General features: G+C 39.7%; 1 protein-coding gene and 1 long non-coding RNA gene across 2 annotated transcripts in view; one reads left to right on the plus strand and one right to left on the minus strand.

Annotated features, from left to right (window-relative positions):
• Nucleotides 1-1,902: 1,902 nt before the first annotated feature.
• Nucleotides 1,903-10,200, minus strand: dct (dopachrome tautomerase). Its single transcript, XM_047370268.1, has 8 exons — nucleotides 9,675-10,200; nucleotides 9,306-9,605; nucleotides 7,761-7,861; nucleotides 7,434-7,600; nucleotides 3,582-3,761; nucleotides 3,336-3,471; nucleotides 3,044-3,245; nucleotides 1,903-2,623 (listed from the first exon to the last, which is right to left on the minus strand). The coding sequence occupies exons 1-8, from the start codon at nucleotides 10,186-10,188 to the stop codon at nucleotides 2,451-2,453; spliced, it is 1,773 nt and encodes a 590-aa protein (XP_047226224.1). The 5' UTR covers nucleotides 10,189-10,200; the 3' UTR covers nucleotides 1,903-2,450.
• LOC124871201 overlaps nucleotides 8,091-21,587 on the plus strand; it is a 31,394-nt gene continuing 17,897 nt past the window's right edge. Inside the window, exon 1 of the long non-coding RNA XR_007038970.1 lies at nucleotides 8,091-8,275. This is a non-coding gene — a long non-coding RNA (uncharacterized LOC124871201). The remainder of the gene's footprint in view (nucleotides 8,276-21,587) is intronic.

Genomic DNA, 21,587 nt, shown 5'->3' on the forward strand with positions numbered 1-21,587 from the left:
CTATGGGGTTCAGGTCAGGAGAGTTGGCAGGCCAATTGAGCACAGTGATACCATGGTCAGTAAACCATTTACTAGTGGTTATGGCACTGTGAGCAGGTGCCAGGTCGTGCTGAAAAATGAAATCTTCATCTCCATAAAGCTTTTCAGCAGATGGAAGCATGAAGTGCTTCAAAATCTCCTGATAGCTAGCTGCATTGACCCTGCCCTTGATAAAACACAGTGGACCAACACCAGCAGCTGACACGGCACCCCAGACCATCACTGACTGTGGGTACTTGACACTGGACTTCTGGCATTTCCTTCTCCCCAGTCTTCCTCCAGACTCTGGCACCTTGATTTCCGAATGACATGCAAAATTTGCTTTCATCCGAAAAAAGTACTTTGGACCACTGAGCAACAGTCCACTGCTGCTTCTCTGTAGCCCAGGTCAGGCACTTCTGCTGCTGTTTCTGGTTCAAAAGTGGCTTGACCTGGGGAATGCAGCACCTGTAGCCCATTTCCTGCACACGCCTGTGCACGGTGGCTCTGGATGTTTCTACTCCAGACTCAGTCCACTGCTTCCGCAGGTCCCCCAAGGTCTGGAATCGGCCCTTCTCCACAATCTTCCTCAGGGTCCGGTCACCTCTTCTCGTTGTGCAGCGTTTTCTGCCACACTTTTTCCTTCCCACAGACTTCCCACTGAGGTGCCTTGATACAGCACTCTGGGAACAGCCTATTTGTTCAGAAATTTCTTTCTGTGTCTTACCCTCTTGCTTGAGGGTGTCAATAGTGGCCTTCTGGACAGCAGTCAGGTCGGCAGTCTTACCCATGATTGGAGTTTTGAGTGATGAACCAGGCTGGGAGTTTTAAAGGCCTCAGGAATCTTTTGCAGGTGTTTAGAGTTAACTCGTTGATTCAGATGATTAGGTTCATAGCTCGTTTAGAGACCCTTTTAATGATATGCTAATTTTGTGAGATAGGAATTTTGGGTTTTCATGAGCTGTATGCCAAAATCATCCGTATTAAGACAATAAAAGACCTGAAATATTTCAGTTAGTGTGCAATGAATCTAAAATATATGAATGTTAAATTTTTATCATGACATTATGGAGAATAATGAACTTTATCACAATATGCTAATTTTTTGAGAAGGACCTGTATACTATTATTCTGTAAATGACTTTGGGGTTCTTTTACAAAACATTAGTGAACAAACACTGTCTCAGAAAGACCAAGGAACACATCAGAAAGATCAGAGTTGTGAGACATTTAAAGCAGGTTATCAAATAATATCCCAAGTTTTCAACATCTCATGAAGCCCTTTTAAATCTATAATCTAGAAATTAATGGATTGGCACAACCACAAGCCTACCATAGCATGGCCATCCACCTAAACTGGGTAAGGAGAGTATTTTCTGAGAAGTAGCTAAAAAGGCCCATAGTAACTCTAGAAAAGCTGCAGGGATGAGCGGCTCAACTGGGAGAATCTATAGATGGAACAACTATTAGTTTTCCATTTCACAAATCTGGCCTTTATGGAAGCATGGCAAGAAGAAAGACATTTTTGAAAGAAGGTAATATGATATCGGCTTAGCTTTTGCCACAAACCACATAGGGGACACGTCAAAAATGTTGTGGAAGCTGCTTTGGTCATATAACACCGTCATCTTGAAAACCCCAATGGAGGGGTGTCCTAGTGGTTAGAACAGGAGGTTTGTTTTCCAGTGGGGACACAAGGGGCCAGGTTCGTATCCCATAGATTGCCACTCTGGGTCCCTGAGCAAGACCCTTAGCCCCAGAATGCTACCCGGGTGCCGCAAAATGGCAGCCCACTGCTCCCTGTAAGGGATGGGTTAAATGCATAGGACAAATTTCATTGTATGTACATGTGCAATGACCAATAAAGATGATTATTATTTTTATTTTTATTTTTTTATTTTTTTTTTGACTTGTTAAAACATGGTGGTAGTAGTATCATACTGTGGAGATGCTTTTATTTAGAATAAACGGGAACGCTTAGAGTTGATGGGGATATGTGCATGGCTAAATCCTGAAAAGAAAAATCTGTAAAAAGGCTGCCAAAGACTCAAGGTTGTCCGGAAGGACAACATTAAACATACAGCCAGAGATAGAATGGAATGGTTTTAATCGAAGTAAATTCAGCAAATATGCATCCTATTCTGTCAATTTCAGTCTGGGACTACTTTGTGTTTGTTTATGCCACAAAACTAAGCTTTTTTAAAAATTTGATTGTAGAATTATGAAATCCAAAAAATGTTCAAAGCATATGAATACTTTTGCAAGGCACTGTAGATTATTCAGAGAAACGTTCTTCTATGGTTAGACTTAATATCTAGGAGGAGGTTTTTCATTCGGTTGTAGGATCAGTAATTTTCTGGCATAGACTGACAGCTCCATTGCTCCGAGGTAGGTTTGAGCACTGGGGTGCATTTTGGAACAACAGGCGGAAGCTATGCCTCCTCTGTATACTTCCTATTTGTGAAATCTGCTCTTATCAGTGGTTCAAAGCCTCTGTTTTTCCGCTGACGCAGGTAGAACACAAAGATAAGAAGAAGCACCAGCAGGCCAACAAAGACACCTCCCAACGTGGAACCCAGGACAAACACAGATGCTTCATCTGCATCTGTGGAAAGAAAGAAGAAATATACAGCAAATCTAAACGTTTATATCGTATTTTAGAGTAAAATCAACTTAAATGTGCTTTTAACATATAGTGAACTCAGACTTTAATAATTTCCATTAATTATAATTTAATTATTTAAGCATTTATAAACTATTCAAATATTAAAATAAACATAGTATTAATGTATTTTAATAATTATTTGTTTGTTAGTTTTCTTGTTTTTGTTTGTTTCTTTATGGTATGATTATAGTATTTTCATTATTTAAACATTTATCAGATATTTATCAGATAACTATAAATACAATGACTTACTTATTGCTTGAATTGAGGCATTTTGGGCTTAGATTACTGCCCACATGTACTTCTTAAAAAAAAGGTAACCCTAACCTTTTTTAACTTGTTCGCTCAGAATTCACTCACCATCAAGGGAAATGGCATAGGAATATCCCAGCTGATCCGATGTGACATAGATCTCCTCGTTAGTGACTGGAGGGAAAAAAGGAACCATGTTGTAGTCCCTGTTGTGACCAATAGGGGCCATCTCATCCGGGTAGGTGGCGTTGGATGGAACAAATCTGCGCATCCATTCGTCAAAAATGGCATCGGTAAAAGAATGGAGAACCTTTAAATTTGAAATGACAAGAAAAGTGTGGTTAGTTGGCCTGAACTTTCCTATTTACTTTGATCTTATGCTATGCAGCTGAATTCTTACCAGAAAGATGGGATCATTGGCTGCAGAGTGGGACAAACCGCTGGTTCCATTGAGCAAAGCATGAACGAGGTTGTGAAGGTTGTTCACTGTATCATCCAATTCTCCATCTGGCCTTTCATACCCTTCAAGTGCGTTTCTGTTGATTTTGAGCAACTAATCAGTTAGCTATGACTGTCAAACCCTCAACATTCTTGCAGTGAGTTGGTACTTTTAAACACATTCATAACACAAAGTGTTGAGTTTTACCTGAAGCTAAAGGAGGAGTTGGTGAAATAGGGAGGGCTGTCAAAGTCTCTGATTCCTAAACAGCTTCTGACATCAGTCATTGTAGGCAGAGACGCGTTGGTTCTCACTGCCATCCCTCTCTGAATAAATCCCTCATTTGTGCCATTGCAAAGAGTCACCAGCCGGTTGTAATCGTCCAAACTAGAACAAGAAAACAAAAACTTATCTTTTTTTCATAAAAAACTGGATAAACATTCAATTTAAGTATGATTTTAAGAGCTAAATTGCATTGGAAAAGCATATATGCACCTTAATCCTTTTTGCATCTTGTTATGTGACAAAAAAAACATTATTGTATTTTCTTTAGAATTATTGTGATCGACCAACATAAAGGTCAGAGATCTCATTTATAAATGTGGCATACGTTCAAAACGGGGCCTGAAACTGGCGTACGTCACTTTCCACGTAAAATTTGTAATCTATAAATAAAAACTATAAAAAAAACTTGACGAGAGAATGTGTGGTACATCATGCAAATTCCATGCGTACGCTCGTTTTGGAGATAGGGAAAACTGGGCACGCAGATGGTGAGGTGGGGAATTAAAACCACACTGCATCATGATTTCTCTCAGATATTCAATTTCACTCCATATCAAACTTTACTCATAGATCGTCTTTATCATAAGCATTCGAAACTGCAGTGTTATTTATGCTTTCACTTGTGAGCCATAACCACACATACGGTTGTTTAAAAAAAAAAAAAAGGCCTATAAGCCTATTTAAATCTTAACATCAAAGTTTGCTTACCATCACATTCCTCTCCCCGAGGGTGATATGTACCATAGATTAATACATAACACTGAATGCTGTAAACATTTAAATACGAGGGTGACATTCGTGCATAATGCTGCTCAATGGATGCATTGGCAAGGCTGGAAGACCTTGCAAATGGGAGAATTAGGAGGAAACACGTTTTCAAGGTTTCCTGGCCTTTGATGATTACTGGCTAAAGTGCCAATTTAGACTCCATAGGGCATTGCTCTTGAATCAATGTTTTGAACTGGGTCCATTATTGGAGAAACCGACCAGTCGGAACCACGCCATCCCTGTTCCTTTACAGGTGTTAACTACTCTGGGGTTCCTAGCAACTGGCTCACATCTGCGCAAATTAGCTGACATTTAAGTGTTTAACATTTTCAACAATTAATTAACTCTCTGTCTGAAGCCACTTTTAGTAACAACATATTTCTGTGAAATTTTACATAGATCTGGGATATCGCAGCCAGCACTAAGCGCAATAATGCCTACTGTCCTGGATGATATTGTTAATATGACCAGTTGATACATCAGATTTCCCTACATTGTGGCCACCAAAAATTGTTTTTTGACACTCTATGTCACTCACGGACACATGGCAGGTGAAATTGCATTTCTTTGGTCTTTTCTCCGTGGTTGCCATTGTTAACCATGAAATAACATTGATGACCTGGCTCAGTTAAATACACATTGACATGCATAGAGCGCTGTGCATTGGCCATTTGTGGTTGAATGTGGGCATATAGTAGAGGGCAGAACATGAGGCGGAACATGTACGCAAACAATGATGTGTATCTGTGATTTATAAAGGGGAAATTTCTTGCTGGTGTGTGTGCATGGTTTTATTAGTCTGGATATTCAATTCCGTATGCCATTTTGGGCATTTGAACGTACATAAACCTTTAATGTAAATCCTATGCATTGTTTTACAAATGAGACCCCTAAAGAGACTAAAACCAAGCTACACAGTATTTACTTAGGGGTGCTGAAAACAATGCATGCCACACATCAGTCATTTTTGTAAGACATTTTGAACATTATTTATTGTTGTGCACCAGCTGATCACTTCATGGACAGTGTGAAAGAACCTGAGTGTATTTGAAACTTCCTGGCAAGTAAGACTCTACTACTTAAAGAGTCCTTGGATCTAAAGTTGGCTACAATCTGGTGTTGGCATATCCGTTGATCGAAGAACTGCCAAAAGTTTAGTTATAACCTGCTGTTTGTGTCATCACCAAATCACTGCGGCAACTAGGACAAACTGTCCTAGTCACTTGTCTTAACCTTTTTTTCTGAGCTTCTGCTGCAAAGGAATGTGAGCCACAGATTCTCCAGGAAGAGAGGATGAAGTGGTTTTTCCCCACTGCCTGAAAAAGACGGCATCACAGCTCACCACGCCTGAAGCGTACAGTCCAAGCAGGAGCTTTCCCCTATTCAAGCTGGTACTGAGAGCAGCCGCCATGGCTTTTTTGTTCGCCATCCACCACGCAAACAAATAGCTAAACTGTCCCACCTTCACCACACAATCCAAAGCCCTTTGGACCTTCTTTACTTTTGTGATTTAGAATGGTTCACATAAGAGGTAGTCTGGGCAGAGAAAATTAAGTTAGGATAAAACAACCTAAATATTGTTTATTTCATTGTGGTTTGCTTTTGTTTATGTGGTAAAAGGCAATCTATTGAGCTACTGCGAACAGGCCTCTAAGCCTTGAGGCTAGCCTATTTGTTCTGTGTTGTGTTTTAATGTTATGGCAAACTTTATTTCAATGAGTGGTTTAAAAAAAGATCAGCTATAATGCGACACTGGTGCTCATATATATAATATTTGTATTAATGGTATTTAAAGTATGGGTAAATCTTATAGGGTTCATTGCCATTTTGTGAGAGTCCATAGACGTTTCTCTCCACCATTTTAGTAGTCCATTACTCCATGTGATGGCTAAGTAACAACATTAAGATCAACAGTCTAAAAGGTTATTGATATCTAATTCAGTAAATAATATTTCCTTAAATAAAATTGTACTAAAATAATGGTGGCTAATTAAAACAGCATTAAGAAACAATTGTCCAAAAAGGTTATTGATTTCCAATTAAGCAGATCATTCTTTAAAATAATATTTTATTAAAACAATGTTTTATCTGCCCTTCTGATTTGCGTTGTGAATAGTTGTTTGAAGACAAACAAATCATTGTTAATTATTTCCCTTTGGCATAAAAAACTATTTTTGAATTGAACTAAATTTGACCTCATTTCCAAGTTCTTTAAAATAAACATTGATTCTCAAACATAGATATCTACACTGAACTGTGACATTATTACATCATTTTATTGGTTATGGTTTTGAACCATTTTATTTGTTCCTATTTCACTTCCTTTACATGTTGTTCATTAGTTTTCCTTCTTCCTTAATTCTGCTTGATAGTTTTAGCATATTATTTCTAGCCTAGTTAAAGATTTACTGATTGAAATATTTTAACTTGGAGTTGAATTGTTTTTGTTAATAAATTCTTATATTTTGGAAAGTTGTGAGTTTATTCCATATATTAATGCCAGTGCTCGAATCACTCTTTCATGTATTGTTCTAATACCACCACCATATTGGGTTGGTATTTACAGGACAATATTTGACAGACCAAAACGTATTTAAATAACAAATAACTTAAGCATATTATTGCACGTTATTATTTTCCTTTTACATCACAATTATGCACCACATTGTGCTATTCTTCTTCTGTAATAATGTGGGTGTTATATACAGCCTGGCTTCCAAACAGAGCTGTACCACTGGTTTCTGTCTAGATGAAGCTAATGTCTGAAACTGGACGCCGTGGTACATCTGTCATGCTCTGGCTGACATCTTAATGCCACAACTCAGTCTGTTCTGTGTTCCTCTTCCAGAAAGTCATCAACGCACTTTAGTGTTTATCTCTGTAAAAGCTACAGCCATTGGATGTTCAGCCTTCCAATAAAATGTATTGAAGTTTGTGGTTGTAGCGTGACAAAATCTTAGCAGCTTTTGCAAGGCACAGTATTTTTCTATCCTTTGTTATGCTGACCTGTTGCACACCACCCCCCATCTGGAGAATCTGGACTGGTTACTGATGAGGAAAGGGTTGTCTGGGTTCCTGCCTCCAAGCAGAGAGTCTGTACACACATCACACTCACTCTGTCCTGTGGCAAAGTTCCAGTAAGGAATCGCAAAGTTATCATTACCCGTCAGTCTCTGCAGGAAAAGACAATAATAAAAATGTATTTATTTCTATATAAAATGTGAGTTGTACTTATGCTTGACAGACAGACAGACAGACAGACAGACAGACAGACAGACAGACAGACAGACAGACAGAAAGACAGACAGACAGACAGACAAAAAATTAATTTACTTGAAGCTCTCTTTCCAAGCTCAGAAGGTGGTACCTGTGCCAGGTAATGAATGCTGGACCTTTGTGTGAGAAATCTATGGCTTTGAATGGGCGACCTGGACCTGCAAGAAAGTAATAATATTACACAAATTCACAACTAACATTATGTAATCCAGGTGTAAAGTTAAAGGAAAAACTTTACCTTTCCTCCTATTAAGGAAAAAACACCCTTGCAAATAATACTGCCCTGCTCTGACATCACATTGTCATGTGACAGTGGAAGGCCAATGAATAGGCTATATAGACAGGAAGTAGGGATTGCCGGGAGATGCTAGGGAGGTGCTGGGAAAAGTTTGCTGGAGGAGCCACCTACCAGGACCAGGTTGTGCAAAAGGTAGTTGGGGGATTTTTGTAGAAACCACGGAGTTGGCCAGGTATTGATGGCGAGCTAGGAACCTACTGCTAAGGCAAGAAAGCCTGAAGCTCTACTCAGCCCAGAATTTATCTTTTCAACATCACCTGCTCTGATTGGACCGGTAGGAGGCTTCACAGCCACCATTTTAAGGCATTGTCTCTTTGCAAATCATTGCTCACGGCCTTCCTATATAAACTGTGAAGATCTATCCCTTTGTTGAACCTCTTGGACTTTTGCCTACTGGGCCGTTGAACTGGATGTTGCATGTGGCATATATTGCTGCTTGGACTTGGAAGAATATGCATAATTCTTTCTAGAATCTGAACTGATGAACTGTAATTTAAGATTTGAATGGCCATTTGTCTTGATATTTTGTGTGTTTCTGTTATATTTGTTTTTTTTCTGCACAATATATGGTACCGACTAAGAAAAATCAGTAACTGGTGTTAGTCTCTTACTCCACTCCTAGAGCCAACCTTTGGGAATCTTCTGTTTCTAGCCTAAGATTAAGTAAAGCACAGGTAACAATTATCTCAAGTTTATATATAGGACGATTGGGTCAAATAGATATCCAAATATATTAAATCTAATTCAGTTCAAAGTATTTCAAATCCATCCAGTTACTTTATGATAAAAACGGATACGGTTGATTGAGCTTTAGAATATTTATAGCAGTCATAAAAGATGAGCACAGATCATAAATTTAAACAGAGGGCTTTTCTAGAGCTGCTAATATCACATTTTGTTTTTAATAAGTGCATACTGCAGAATTGTGAGTATATCTTAAGTTTTAATCTTTATGACTTTGTTCAAGATTTGTTTGAATTCTTTTGAAGAAGGATGTTTGCAAACCTAGTCATTCTTCACGTACTAAGTATATTCTTCTGATGAAGAAAATAATACTAATAACTCTAATATGTTGGAAGCTTTACTACCTGTCTTTTTATATTTAAATACAATGAAATAATTGTAATACTAGTAGTAATAGTATTCTTGGTATACAGCATTATTCATACTTTGCTGTAGCACTCTAATCACATACACATATGCAAATATGTCTGTTTCCCATCACCATAAACTGTAATTTGGTCAACTTTTTCAATAAAACATAGACTGATAAAGACAATATATACATATAAATGTTCATTTACCTAAAAGAGTGTCTCTGACTGAGTAGTAATGTTGCCAGACGAAGAAGTCGTAGATTGAAATGTTAGCAAACTGTGGCTCAGTCCCATTTGGTCCTAGCAAGCCCAGCCAATGCTGTGTGGCAATCATGTAATCTGGGTGAATGGTCTTCTTAGCCAGATCCAGAACATCCAGGAACTCCTGGAGTTCCTCACTGGTAAGTGAGTGGATGTTCTTCCGCACCACAGGAGCTTTTCTCTGGTCACAGTTTGGACCGGTCCAACCAAATTTACACTGACCGCAGTTATAGCCAGCAAAGTTACCTGCAGTACAGAAAAACAACTATTAAATACTTGTCATTTTGATGGTTTACACAGATTTCTTTTACTCACCATTGCATCGGCAAGTCTGATTGAAGAACTTGGTGGGCCACCTCTCTCTGTCATCAACATTTCTGAGTCTGTATGGTCCCCCCCAGGGTTTGGAGTCAACTCGCACAGTGCTGCAGTTCCCCCTCCCCGAGAGAGAGCCGCAGACATTGGCAGGATCTGAGCCCAGAACAGGGCAGCACTGCTTGGACTGGATACCCTCTACTGTGCAGCATGCACGAGGAAACTGAGCTTCTGCACGGTTAACACAGAAGAGCAAAAATACAATGCAGAGAACCAGCATGATCCTCATTTTCCACCTGTTTGCTTCTTCCAGCGAATAGGGAAAAACCAGTTTGCAGATCAAGCAGTCGCTGTGAGGCAGTTGATTTATTCGCCTCCCCTTCCCCAAGGAGTGTGGAATCTCACTCAGCCACGGTCTGCTGCTGTGTATCTTCAAATTAGATGCAGTGATAAAGTTAACATCTGTGGAAACAACACATGAAGCCAAATCATGTTGTATTGCAGCTGGTTGCATGCAGATTAAGACAGCCTCTAATGTGCATTCTTGCTTTTGTAGATCTAATGGGGATTAAGACATTGGTCTTGTGATGATCACCTGACAGCTGGGCTGTGAGTTGCGGCAAGATCTGGAAGAATACCAAGAAACTTTCTGAAGGGGGTATTATGTTTTACAACTACTTCTTAGTAGCGGAAGACAATGTGATTTTTGGTTGTTCTTTGTGTTGAGTCATTTGCCGTCACCAAGAACAACAACAAAACAAAAACAAAAAACAAATTAGCTTTCAGATCAGTGCCCCTCTGATACTTACTTTTTCATCCAGAAATTTGTTAGTTTTTGGAGTTCACTTGTTCTTAGCTATTTGCTTTTTACCTATTCAAAAGTGGAGAATGACAACTTAACAATCTCATGGTTATTATTGTTTTCCAGACTACTACAGTCCTATAAAACAAATCAAATGCATCTCTATACGGGTCAGATGTAATCACTAAAACAAACTTGAGGCAATACAAAAAACAAACAGAGCAAATTGGGACGGGGGCTTTATGCTGGGAGTCAGCCTCTGATCACATGACCACCTATATGATAGCCAGTCAGATGCCTAATATCCCAGCCATGCCATTAGGGTCAAGAAGGCCAGGTTTAACAAGAGGCTCTTAAGAAAATTCCCTATTAAAATAAATATTTTCACTCTTCCACAGTACCTAGCTAAATTATAAAAAAAACTCTATAAACGTTTTTGTAAATTTTGTCACAATGTATTTTTCAGGATTCTATGGGACACACAAATGTGGAGTGTTAAATACTTCTGAAGAGGAAGTAAAATAATCAGTGGCATTCATAGATAAAAATCTGAAAAGCACAACATGCATTAGTATTTATTTAACCCTCGTCTGAATAAACACGTTTTAGAACCAACCTTCACTGTACTAAGAGTCACAAGTATTTAGGGGAAAGCTCCTATCTGGATACTGAAAATGTTGCTCTTTTTTCTTTGCAAATTAACTCCAGCTTATTCAGATTGGATGAGAGCATCTGTGAACATCAATTTTCAAGTCCTGCCACATATTCTGAATTAGATTTTTGTTTATACTTTGACTGGGCCATTCTCCTGTAGCTCAGCCATTCTGGATCTTTGCAGCTACTCCTCAGTTTACCACAGGCCTTTTGGCTGCTTTTATGCTCTCCTTGCTCCGCCTCTTAGTTTAGGTGCATTACCTTTTCTGGATAGGTTTACAGTTGTGCTGTGCTCCTTTCCTTTGTGGATGATGTGTTAAAACTGTTCTCAGCTTTGAACACCTCCACAGCATTATCCCTGACCTGTCTGACGGTCTTTAATTTTCATGGTGCAGTTTGCCCTCTGATGATATTTAACATACCTCTGAGACCTTCACATGCCTGTATTTTAAGGTCCTTCATAACCTGGAAAAAACTTAACTAAGTTCCTAAATAGATGCTTAATTTTTCATTTCTACTTACACTGTCTAACTAAATTATCTTCCTCTAAAATGTCCAATTTTTCCCAGAAAGATATAATCTTATAAGACAAGATTGTGACAGATAACAAAATAAAAATCCACTTAAAGGGAACAATAAGATGTTTTTACAGTATTGGACTTAGTGTTTGATGTTTCTCTTGTAGGGAATGGGTGGTGGTGGGGTCTACATTTCTAAAAGAACACAGCTATCTGCTGAACAAAGTAAAAAGAAAACAAATTTTACCTACATTTTGGCAAATTGGTTGTGCAATGTAGAAATAGAAAAGTTATATAATACTATCACGGCCTGAGACAGAGAACCCAAAGTCAGCCAAACACAAAGTGAAAAGTTAAAAGGTTTATTCAGTAACTCAGGATCAGAAAGCAGGAGAGCAGCAGTCAGCTTCCACGAATCACTGAGGACAGAGAGACGAGTTAGTGGATGAATAAAATTCAGGACTTGCAAAGAGTTAGATAAAGCCACTAACCTTCTCAGTCTGGGAATGAGGCACAGAATCCAGAAGAGGATGTGATCCAGACAGTTAATGAGGAAGAATCCAACAGACTGAAGTCGGATTACCGGATGAGGATTACCAGATGAGGGTTTTGTCCACGATGAATCGTGCAAGAATCCAGGACCTCTCCTCAGGACCATAGCCCTCCCAGTCCACCAGGTAACGTATGCCACGTCCCTGCCGTCTGGACCGGATGATGCGCCAGACAGTGTAGGCCGGACAATCAGCAAGAAGCCGGGCGGTGGAGGGGGCCTGGAGGTGGGCCCGAGACGGGACACCACATAGGGCTTGATCCGGGACACGTGGAAGGTAGAGTGAACTCTCAAGGCGCAACGAACAGCCACAGGATTGATGATCTTTGATATGGGAAAAGGTCCCACAAAACAAGGTGCCAGCTTACGGGAGTCAACCAGAAGCAGGAGGTCCTTGGTGGACAGCCACACCTTCTGTCCCACCTGGTAGCTTGGAGCAGGGACTCTGATGATTTGCTGTGCATGCCTGCACCTCCGACATCCTAATCATGGACCTTCTTGTCTTTCTCCAGATGCGCTGACATCTTAGGGCCGCGCCCTGAGCAGAAGGAACCTCAGCTTCTTTATCCTGGACTGTGAACAAGGGTGGCTGAAAACCAAACAACTTGGAAAGGGGATAACCCCGTGGCACTAGCCGGTAGGGTGTTGACAGCATATTCAACCCAGGGTAAATTTTGAGACCATTTTGTTGCGTCTGACTCACAGTGCGCGAAGTTTGTTCTTCACCTCCTGGTTGGCCTTCTCACTTTGTCCATCCGACTGTGGGTGAAATCCTGAGGACAGACTGACTGTAATCCCCAGCAAGGAACAAAACTCTCTCCAGAAACGTGACGCGAACTGGAACCCTCTGTCCGAGACAATGTCTGTGGGTATGCCGTGAAGGCGAAAAACCTCACGTGCCAAAATGTCCCCCATTTCCTTGGCTGAAGGCAACTTCTTGAGACGGACAAGGTGAACCATCTTTGAAAACCTGTCGATGACAGTTAGCAGAACTGTGAAGCCAATATAAACTGGCAAACCTGTCACAAAGTCCATGGCTATGTCTGCCCAAGGGATAAGGAGGAATAGGTAGTGGATGTAAGAGTCCAGCAGGAGGGCAACAAGACGACTTGGCTTGGGAACATTGAGTACAGGCCGTGACGTAATCTGTAACATCTTTGACAAGAGATGGCCACCAAAACTGAGTCCGGACCATCTGCAACGTCCTGCTTTTACCAGGATGACAGAACAGACGTGAATTATGGCATGAATTAAGTATCTTGGGTACGATGCGCTCCAGGACAAAACACCGGTCAGGTGGGCATGAAGTTGGGATAGGGTGGTCTTTGGTGGCATCTCTAACCTCTCCTTCCAACTCCAACATGGTGACAGAGAGTCTCACTGATTCTGGGAGAATAAACTCATCCTCCCCAGAGGTCTGTGACTCGGAGGGTTCCTGTATTCTGGACAGGGCGTCCGGTTTGCCATTTTTGATTCCAGGTCTGAAAGACAGAGAGAAGTTGAACCTTCCAAAAAATAAACCCCACATTGCCTGCGTGGGATTAAGGCGCTTTGCTGATCTCAGGTACTCCAGGTTCTTATGATTTGTCCAAACAAGAAACGGTTCTGTCAGGTTCAAACAACCTAAAATACTTATAATCATCACAAAAAGAAGAAAAAGACAAAGAATTAGTTATTTCACTCACTGCGAGGAGAACGGACATGGATGTGCTTTCAGTTACAAATCTCCTACCGCTCTGAAAACCATCTGTCCGCACCTCTCTTTTTATTATCTTTGGGGGTTCCCTAGTTACAATGAATGTCGCTGTCTAAAGGATGGGAAAAACAGCTGCAATGTATACAGGTCATAAACACCATTATCTTGTAACAACACACTTCCACAGTCTCCCCCATCTTAAGAACAGTGTGTCTTCTGTTCAGCACAATTAGCCTTCATCTTTATGACTTCCTCAACTGTGACTGCTTCCTTCTCAGCTCCACCTTTGATCCTTGCCTGCAGACAAACTCATCACATCCTTACTCACACATACATCATGAAAGGTTATAAAGATCAAATAGTCAAGTTAAAGAAAAGGAAAAAATATAAGATAAATCTATATTAAATTATTCCAACAGGTTCCTTAGCCCCCCTCTGGCCAATGCCTCCACTCCTCGAGAGCCAACTTGACTGCCAGCAGTTCTTGGTCCCCCACATCATAATTGCGTTCTGCTTGGGACAAAGTCCTAGAAAAGAAGGCACATGGGTGAATACGATCATCAGAACTTATTTGGCTTAGGACTACTCCAACCCCAGTGTTGGAGGCATTGACCTCCACTATGAACTGTTTTTCGGGGTTAGGGGACCGTAGAACAGGAGCAGACGTAAATAAACCTTTGAGCTTGACAAAAGCTCTTTCTGCCATCTCGTTCCATACAAACTTGGTCTTAGATGATGTGAGAGTATTGAGAGGGGCTGCTACAAGGCTATAATTTCTGATGAAACGTCTGTAAAAGTTAGCAAACCCCAGAAACCTTTGAAGCTGTTTGCGATTGGTAGGAAAAGGCCATTCCAAGACTGACTTGACTTTGGAGGGATCCACAATGACTTGGTCTGCAGAAATGATGAATCCTAGGAATTAAGTGGTGGTGGTGTGAAACTCACACTTTTCAGCTTTGACAAACAGATGATTTTGAAGAAGATGGAGGAGAACGGCCTGAACATGACTTCTGTGAGTTTCCAGATCCTGGGAATAAATCAGAATATCGTCAAGGTAAACAAAAACAAACTGTCCAACCATGTCCCTCAGGACATCATTAACCATTGCCTGAAACACTACAGGGGCATTAGTTAAACCAAAAGGCATTACGCAGTACTCATAGTGACCAGTGGGAGTGTTAAATGCCGTCTTCCATTCGTCCCCCTCCTTGATGCGGACAAGGTGGTAAGCGCTTCTCAAGTCAAGCTTGGAGAAAATCCTGGCGTCTTGAACTTGGTCAAAAGCAGTGTTCATGAGAGGTAGAGGGTATCGGTTCTTGAAGGTGATGTCGTTTAGTCCCCTGTAGTCGATGCATGGTCTCAAGGAACCATCCTTCTTCCCCACAAAGAAGAAGCCTGCCCCTGCTGGAGAAGAAGAGGGTCTGATTATACCAGCCTTTAATGATTCATCGACATACTTCCTCATGGCTTGGTTCTCTGGTCGGCAATCGACCCCTAGGGGGAGATGTGCCTGGTAGGAGCTCAATGGCACAATCATAGAGTGCCGTGGCTCTGGATTTGTTGAAAACCTCCTTAAGAGCATGATATTCGGGAGGCACTTTAGACAAATCGGGGTATGTCTCCTCAATGTCATTTTCAGGAATGTTATCTGGGGTGGCAGAAGACAGACACGTAGCCGAGCAGGACTTAGCCCAGCCCAAAATTTATTTGACTTGCCAGTCAATGTGGGGGTTGTGCTTTTGTAACCAGGAGGCCCCTAAAACAATGGGTAGTTTAGGCGAGTTGATCCGGTTATGATCAGTTATGTATTGAGTCAACAAGGTACTGGAAACTCCTCAGAGAGTTTGGTCCATATTGACATGAAAGCATCACACAGATGCTGCAGATTTGTCGGCTGCACATCCTTGATGCGAATCTCCCAATCCACCACATCCCAAAGGTCCTCCATTGGATTTAGATCTGGTTACTGTGGAGGCCATTTGAGTACAGTGAACTCATTGTCATGTTCAAGAAACCAGTCTGATATAATTTGTGCTTTATGACATGGCACGTTATCCTTCTGGAAGTAACCATCAGAAGATGGGTACACTGTGGTCATAAAGGGATGGACATGGTCAGCAACAATACTCAGGTAGGCTGTGGTGTTGACACGATGCTCAATTGATACTAAGGGGCCCAAAGTGTGCCAAGAAAATATCCCTCACACCATTACACCACCACCACCAGCCTGCACCGTTGATACAAGTGGATCCATGCTTCCATGTTGTTGACGCCAAATTCTGACCCTACCATCTGAATGTCGCAGCAGAAATCAAGACTCATCAGACCAGGCAACATTTTTCCAATCTTCTATTGTCCAATTTTGGCGAGTCTGTGCGAATTTTAGCCTCAGTTTCCTGTTCTTAGCTGACAGGAGTGGCACCTGGTGTGGTCTTCTGCTGCTGTAGCCCATCCGCCTCAAGGTTCGACGTGTTGTGCCAGTCTGACCAGTCTCCTCTGACCTCTGGCATCAACAAGTCATTTGCGCCCACAGAACTGCCGCTCACTGGATGTTTTCTCTTTTTGAGACCATTCTCTGTAAACCTTAGAGATGGTAGTGCGTGAAAATCCCAGTAGATCAGCAGTTTCTGACATACTGAGACCAGCCTGTCTGGCACCAACAACCATGCCACGTTCAAAATCACTTAAATCAACTTTCTTCCCCTTTCTGGTGCTCAGTTTCAACTGCAGCAGATCATCTTGACCATGTCTATATGCCTAAATGCATTGAGTTGCTGCCATGTGATTGGCTGATTAGAAGTTTGCGATAACAAGCAGTTGGACAGGTGTACCTAATAAAGTGGCCGGTGAGTGTATGTTGTTGTGATGCCATAGACTTAGACTGCTGGACATACTAACCACTTTTCTCACTCTGCTGCTTTCTCTTACTGAAATTAATCTGACTTAAATATTTTTACTGATTATCCATATATTATTTATATTACAGTTTCTCACTCATAATCTAAATATCTGTGCAGTTTCTGATTTTTAAGATTGACCAAAATAGAAGTTTGAAACCTTATGTTGCCTCTACTGGTAAATGATGGGAAAAAACGTACAATTACTTGGCCACTTTGTCAAATTATGCTGTCCTTTAACAAAAATAATCACTTCAGGTATCATTTACTGTATCATGCATAATTCAGAAATCTTTTTACTTTTATTATTTTCTTTGATGATTCACCACTCCATTCCACCCCTAACCACTCAATGAATGAATGCACTCAAATTTATTTTTCTAAAGTTTTATTTTTAGAATATACTGAAATATAGTTTTTATGCACATTTACCAACAAGTTTAAAGGTTGCTTTATACAATATTTGCAAGTTAAGAAAATATGTATTTAAGATTGGATCAAATATTGTGTTAACATTATTGACTTTATTGACTATTGAGTGTTTGTATTAGGAAATTACCCGTATCTAGGTTGGCAGAAGCCAGGTTTTACAATGAGTCTTTAATAACTGTGAAAGAGACTTAAGACCTATGACTCTGCCAGGAACTAACAGATGGGAACAGAGGAACTTACAATAGGCAGCTCATGTGGAAAACTCCAGTAAAAAGAAGTAATGTAGGACAGAAAGTCTGTACTGTGTCACCGTTCAAATTTAAAATATAACATGCAGTCATGTAAATAATTATGACACCCAATTATAGCTAGTGTTGTTTTTTTGTGTTTTACATATGCATACTTAAAATAAATTCTAACAATACCAAACAATTAAAGAAACAAAAACTGAAAAGGTTACAGCAGGATCTTGCCATTGTTAATATGAAAGTGCATACCTGGACAATCAGAAAGAGATGCATGAGTTTAACTTCCATGGGAGTTGTGCAGGGAGGAAACCTTTGCTCTAAAAGAAAACCACAAGTTTCCAGAGAAATCATAGACAAAGACCAGGAGTTCTGCAATGATCTTATTTGGATAGCTCCAATGAGCTGAACTGGGGCTCCAATGATACAAAATCATGGATCAAACTGACTTCAGACTGAGCTGTGACACTAAGAATCAACAAAAGTACTGCATTTTTATTTTTTTTTTTGCATTTCCCCAACAAGATTATCAGAAGTTTCAGTGATTCCAACAATTTGCTGAAAACAGCTCCTCAGCAGCAACAACTTTCTCCTAGAATCTGTTATTCCCACTGAAACACAGGATGGTGCCAGAGAGCCATCAGGAAATAATAAGTACACATAATGGCACACACGACATGACTGTGAGAGTTAAATATGTTGCTACTAAAAGCTTTACAAACAGATATAATTTAAAAAAATCTTGAACATTCTGTACAGTAGAGCAGGGCTTCTGCCAAAATCTTTATTTGACAAATGTAAAGAAGGAAAAAAAAAAACATGGAAAATGTCTTTGCATATTAAATAAAAGATCTACTCCTGTTGTAACAGGTCTTTTCATGTAGAGATTTAGCTAGTCAGCTATCTCTGATTCATCACGGGACAGTGCAAAATAACCCACGGAGCTCTAAATGAATCTATTGAGTCTTTCAAAGAAAACTGCAGATGAGGGCAGAATTGTGTGGACGGAGAAATGCTTCAATTTCTTTGACAACAGGTGAGTGTTGCACTTAACACTTAAACCCTTTTGGACTCGAGACATGTTTTATAGCAGCAGCATGTCTTTGCTTTATATTACAGGCCTTTTACGTTTTTAATTAAGGCCACTTCAGTTGCATTTCCAGAGAACAGAGCTGGTGCTAATTGCAATCTTTTTGCTGGTTGTTTCATTAATGATATGGAACTTGAGGAGCTATTCAACAAGCGTTGCTCTGCTTTTTGGGATTTCTTATGCATATTCATATTAGTCTTTTAAAACAGAGAAATGTTACCCATCGCAACAGAAAACATAATACAAACATTGTTGGTGTTTAGTCATGTCTTCTACTGAGGTCTTTAAAAGGGTAGGAAATTATTTTAAATCAGACCAGATGTAGAAAAAACAAGAAAACAAGAAAAAACAAGAACAAAATAATCTGCTTAATTAAAATTGAATATAAATCCTCCTTAAGTGTTTACAATGGGACATTCATGAGATTATCTAAAAACGAAACGTTTCATTATACAGTTATCAGACTTATTTCCTTTTATAGACAACTTTTTACTTTTAGTTGGCATTTTATAAGCAGCTAACATTTTTTGTAAAAGGATCAAAATTAATTTAATCTAAATCTGACAACACAATTTAACATTGAATTTGTTGTGATGTGACACTATGTAAATAAAGATATTTGAAATGTTTTGTAAACAAGAAGCTTTGATCAGTCCATTTGACAAGGGCCGTTAGAATTAATGTAAATTCAATTAATGCAATTTATTAAAATAAAAAAACTCCTATTGCTGCAAAAATACACCCATAAAATCCTTTATTTCATAGAGATTTCCTCACTTCTGTCTAGTTAGTGGCGTGCACAGACATTTTGGGGGGCATGTGGTCAAGTGGAAAAAAAGGGCACCTTGTGCGGCACATGGAGCTGTCGGTTGCCTTTGTATTGTGAGATTTATTACAGGCACAACATGAACATAATTTATATATATTACTAAGCACCCCGAAAACAAACTGTCCTGTGGGTTGAATGGAAATGACCACCCAGGAAACTCAGGAAATTCTTCAGATTAATAAGGCAACAAAATGATCATAGACTGATTTAAAGTTAGATTACTGATTCACAACCTGAACTTCCTGAGTCAAATTTGAAACTTACGTTATCCTTCTTTTTTTTTTCTTTTTACACACTGAGCACGTGTTTGTCTTGACTATATCATTCTCTAAGTTTATCTTTAAATGTCTTCCGCACCAAATAACCTTATGTTGTAGCAAAGCAGGTTACACTGTCAAATTTACCAGGTAGGTCACACTAAATGAGTTATCTTCAGAAATGTGAGTAACCAGTGACCATTCTACAGCATAAATCAACTATTCCCAGGAAATGAGTTACAAAATCTTTATAGTCAAAATGAAACCAACATCAGAGAACATGATCATAAGAAGAATCATCTATACTTCTGCATGTAGCCAGTGTGATATATGACAGAAATTATTCTTAGAGAATCAAAATTAATGAGATTACAAGTTCTGAGAACTGATAAGATGTCTGCTATTTAGAAAATAAAATATTTCGATCACATCATCATTTTTACACACACAGAAGTAGAAAATACAACTTAGCCTACATGCCCCACATTTACTGAACTTTATTAAAGGTATTTTAGTAGTGAATTGTAATGTTAACCAGCTCATTTGGCCGTATTTGCAAGAAAAAAAACACGAGTCAAACAGAAGTCATCATGGATCATAATAGTAAATGTAATACCGACATCTATGAGATAGATTTGAATTTATTTTTTTCTTCTAATTTAATCTAAGAGTTAAATCGTAGACATTCTCCTGGCGCCTGGTGGCGGCCATAGAAGACATAGCGGGTAAAGGTATGCCTTTGATTGGCCTGTTCTGTTTAGATAAAATGGTGGCAGGTGAAGTTTTGACTTTTGCATCTGAACTTTAGGAAGCAAGTATATTCGTTTTATTTGTTTCCTGGATGGTTAGCCGGGCTGTCGGCAGGGCAGGGCTCTATATGACGGCGGGGGGGAGGAGAGAACAGTTAAGCTGGACCAGCGCAGGTCCAACTCTCCACTCTGCACGCAGCCCGTCTACATTGAGAGAAGGGGGGGGATTTCAAAACGTGGGGCACTGGTATTATAGGCCTTTAAATTCTGAAATTTTACCGTGGGCCCCATACTATACAGTGTTAAAAAAAAAAAAAAAAAGATTTCAGGAGGGCACTTTTTTCTCCAAAGGATAAAAGGGCAGGTGCTCTAGCACCACCTAGCAAATATCTATGCATGCCCCTGTGTCTAGTTATGTCTATATGTTTCTGTTTTGGTCTTATATGGAAATTTAGTTTTTTACTTTGCTTTTTCACACAAAATACCTAAAAATTATTTTGTTCACACAATGCTTTTGTGTGTGAACAAAATAACATGATGAGCAACTTTTGCAATTGAATTTTGTGTGAAAGCCCAACACAGAGTTTCAGCCACGAGTCTTTTGGGGAATGTCTATAAGGTTTGAGTAGACTGAAAGCATGTCCATTGTCTTTTAAAAAATAGTACAGACTCAGTCGTACTAGATAGAAAGCATCTGTAAACATAATTTTTCCTTCTGTATTTTGACTTTTTATATTTTATTTCCTCACTTAAGCTAGTTTGATTTCTTTTGTCAGTTTGTTTCTTGCCTACTTATACAGGGGCTGGTCTCCACTGTTGTAAGCCTCATCTTTGGTCTGGCGCAGCTGCCTCAGATATGAAGAAAACCATGGTTTATTGTTGTGAAAGTGTGAAAGGTCTTGGTCTACAAAGACATGTCCTCACAGAAGCTAATGTATGAAGTCCCTGCATTATTTACTTGGTTTAAATCAGAGGCAGAAGCTTTAAAACCATTCCAATCTGTGCAACCAAGGCAGTTCTGTAGCATCTGTTTTGACTCATCAGTCCACTTCCTATCAGTCCGAACCACAGGCTTAGAGGTTTTTAGTTTCTGCCTGTAAATTGGTATGAGATTAAACAGATAGTGGTCAGAGAGTCCTAACCCTGCACGAGAGACAGCACTGTGTGCATCTTTTAAAGCTGTGTAACAGTGGT

This window comes from Girardinichthys multiradiatus, chromosome 7 (genome assembly GCF_021462225.1).
Source record: "Girardinichthys multiradiatus isolate DD_20200921_A chromosome 7, DD_fGirMul_XY1, whole genome shotgun sequence".
NCBI classification, from domain to species: Eukaryota; Metazoa; Chordata; class Actinopteri; order Cyprinodontiformes; family Goodeidae; genus Girardinichthys; species Girardinichthys multiradiatus.

Bases quoted from the DNA above. Each gene is read 5' to 3' on its own strand.
- dct (XM_047370268.1), bottom strand. From the start codon at position 10,188: ATGCAACCAGCTGCAATACAACATGATTTGGCTTCATGTGTTGTTTCC. The intron at 3,246-3,335 runs GTAAGAATTCAG...TCAAATTTAAAG, and splicing joins CCAATGATCCCATCTTTCTG to GTTCTCCATTCTTTTACCGA. The intron at 2,624-3,043 runs GTGAGTGAATTC...TTCTTTCCACAG, and splicing joins CTATGCCATTTCCCTTGATG to ATGCAGATGAAGCATCTGTG.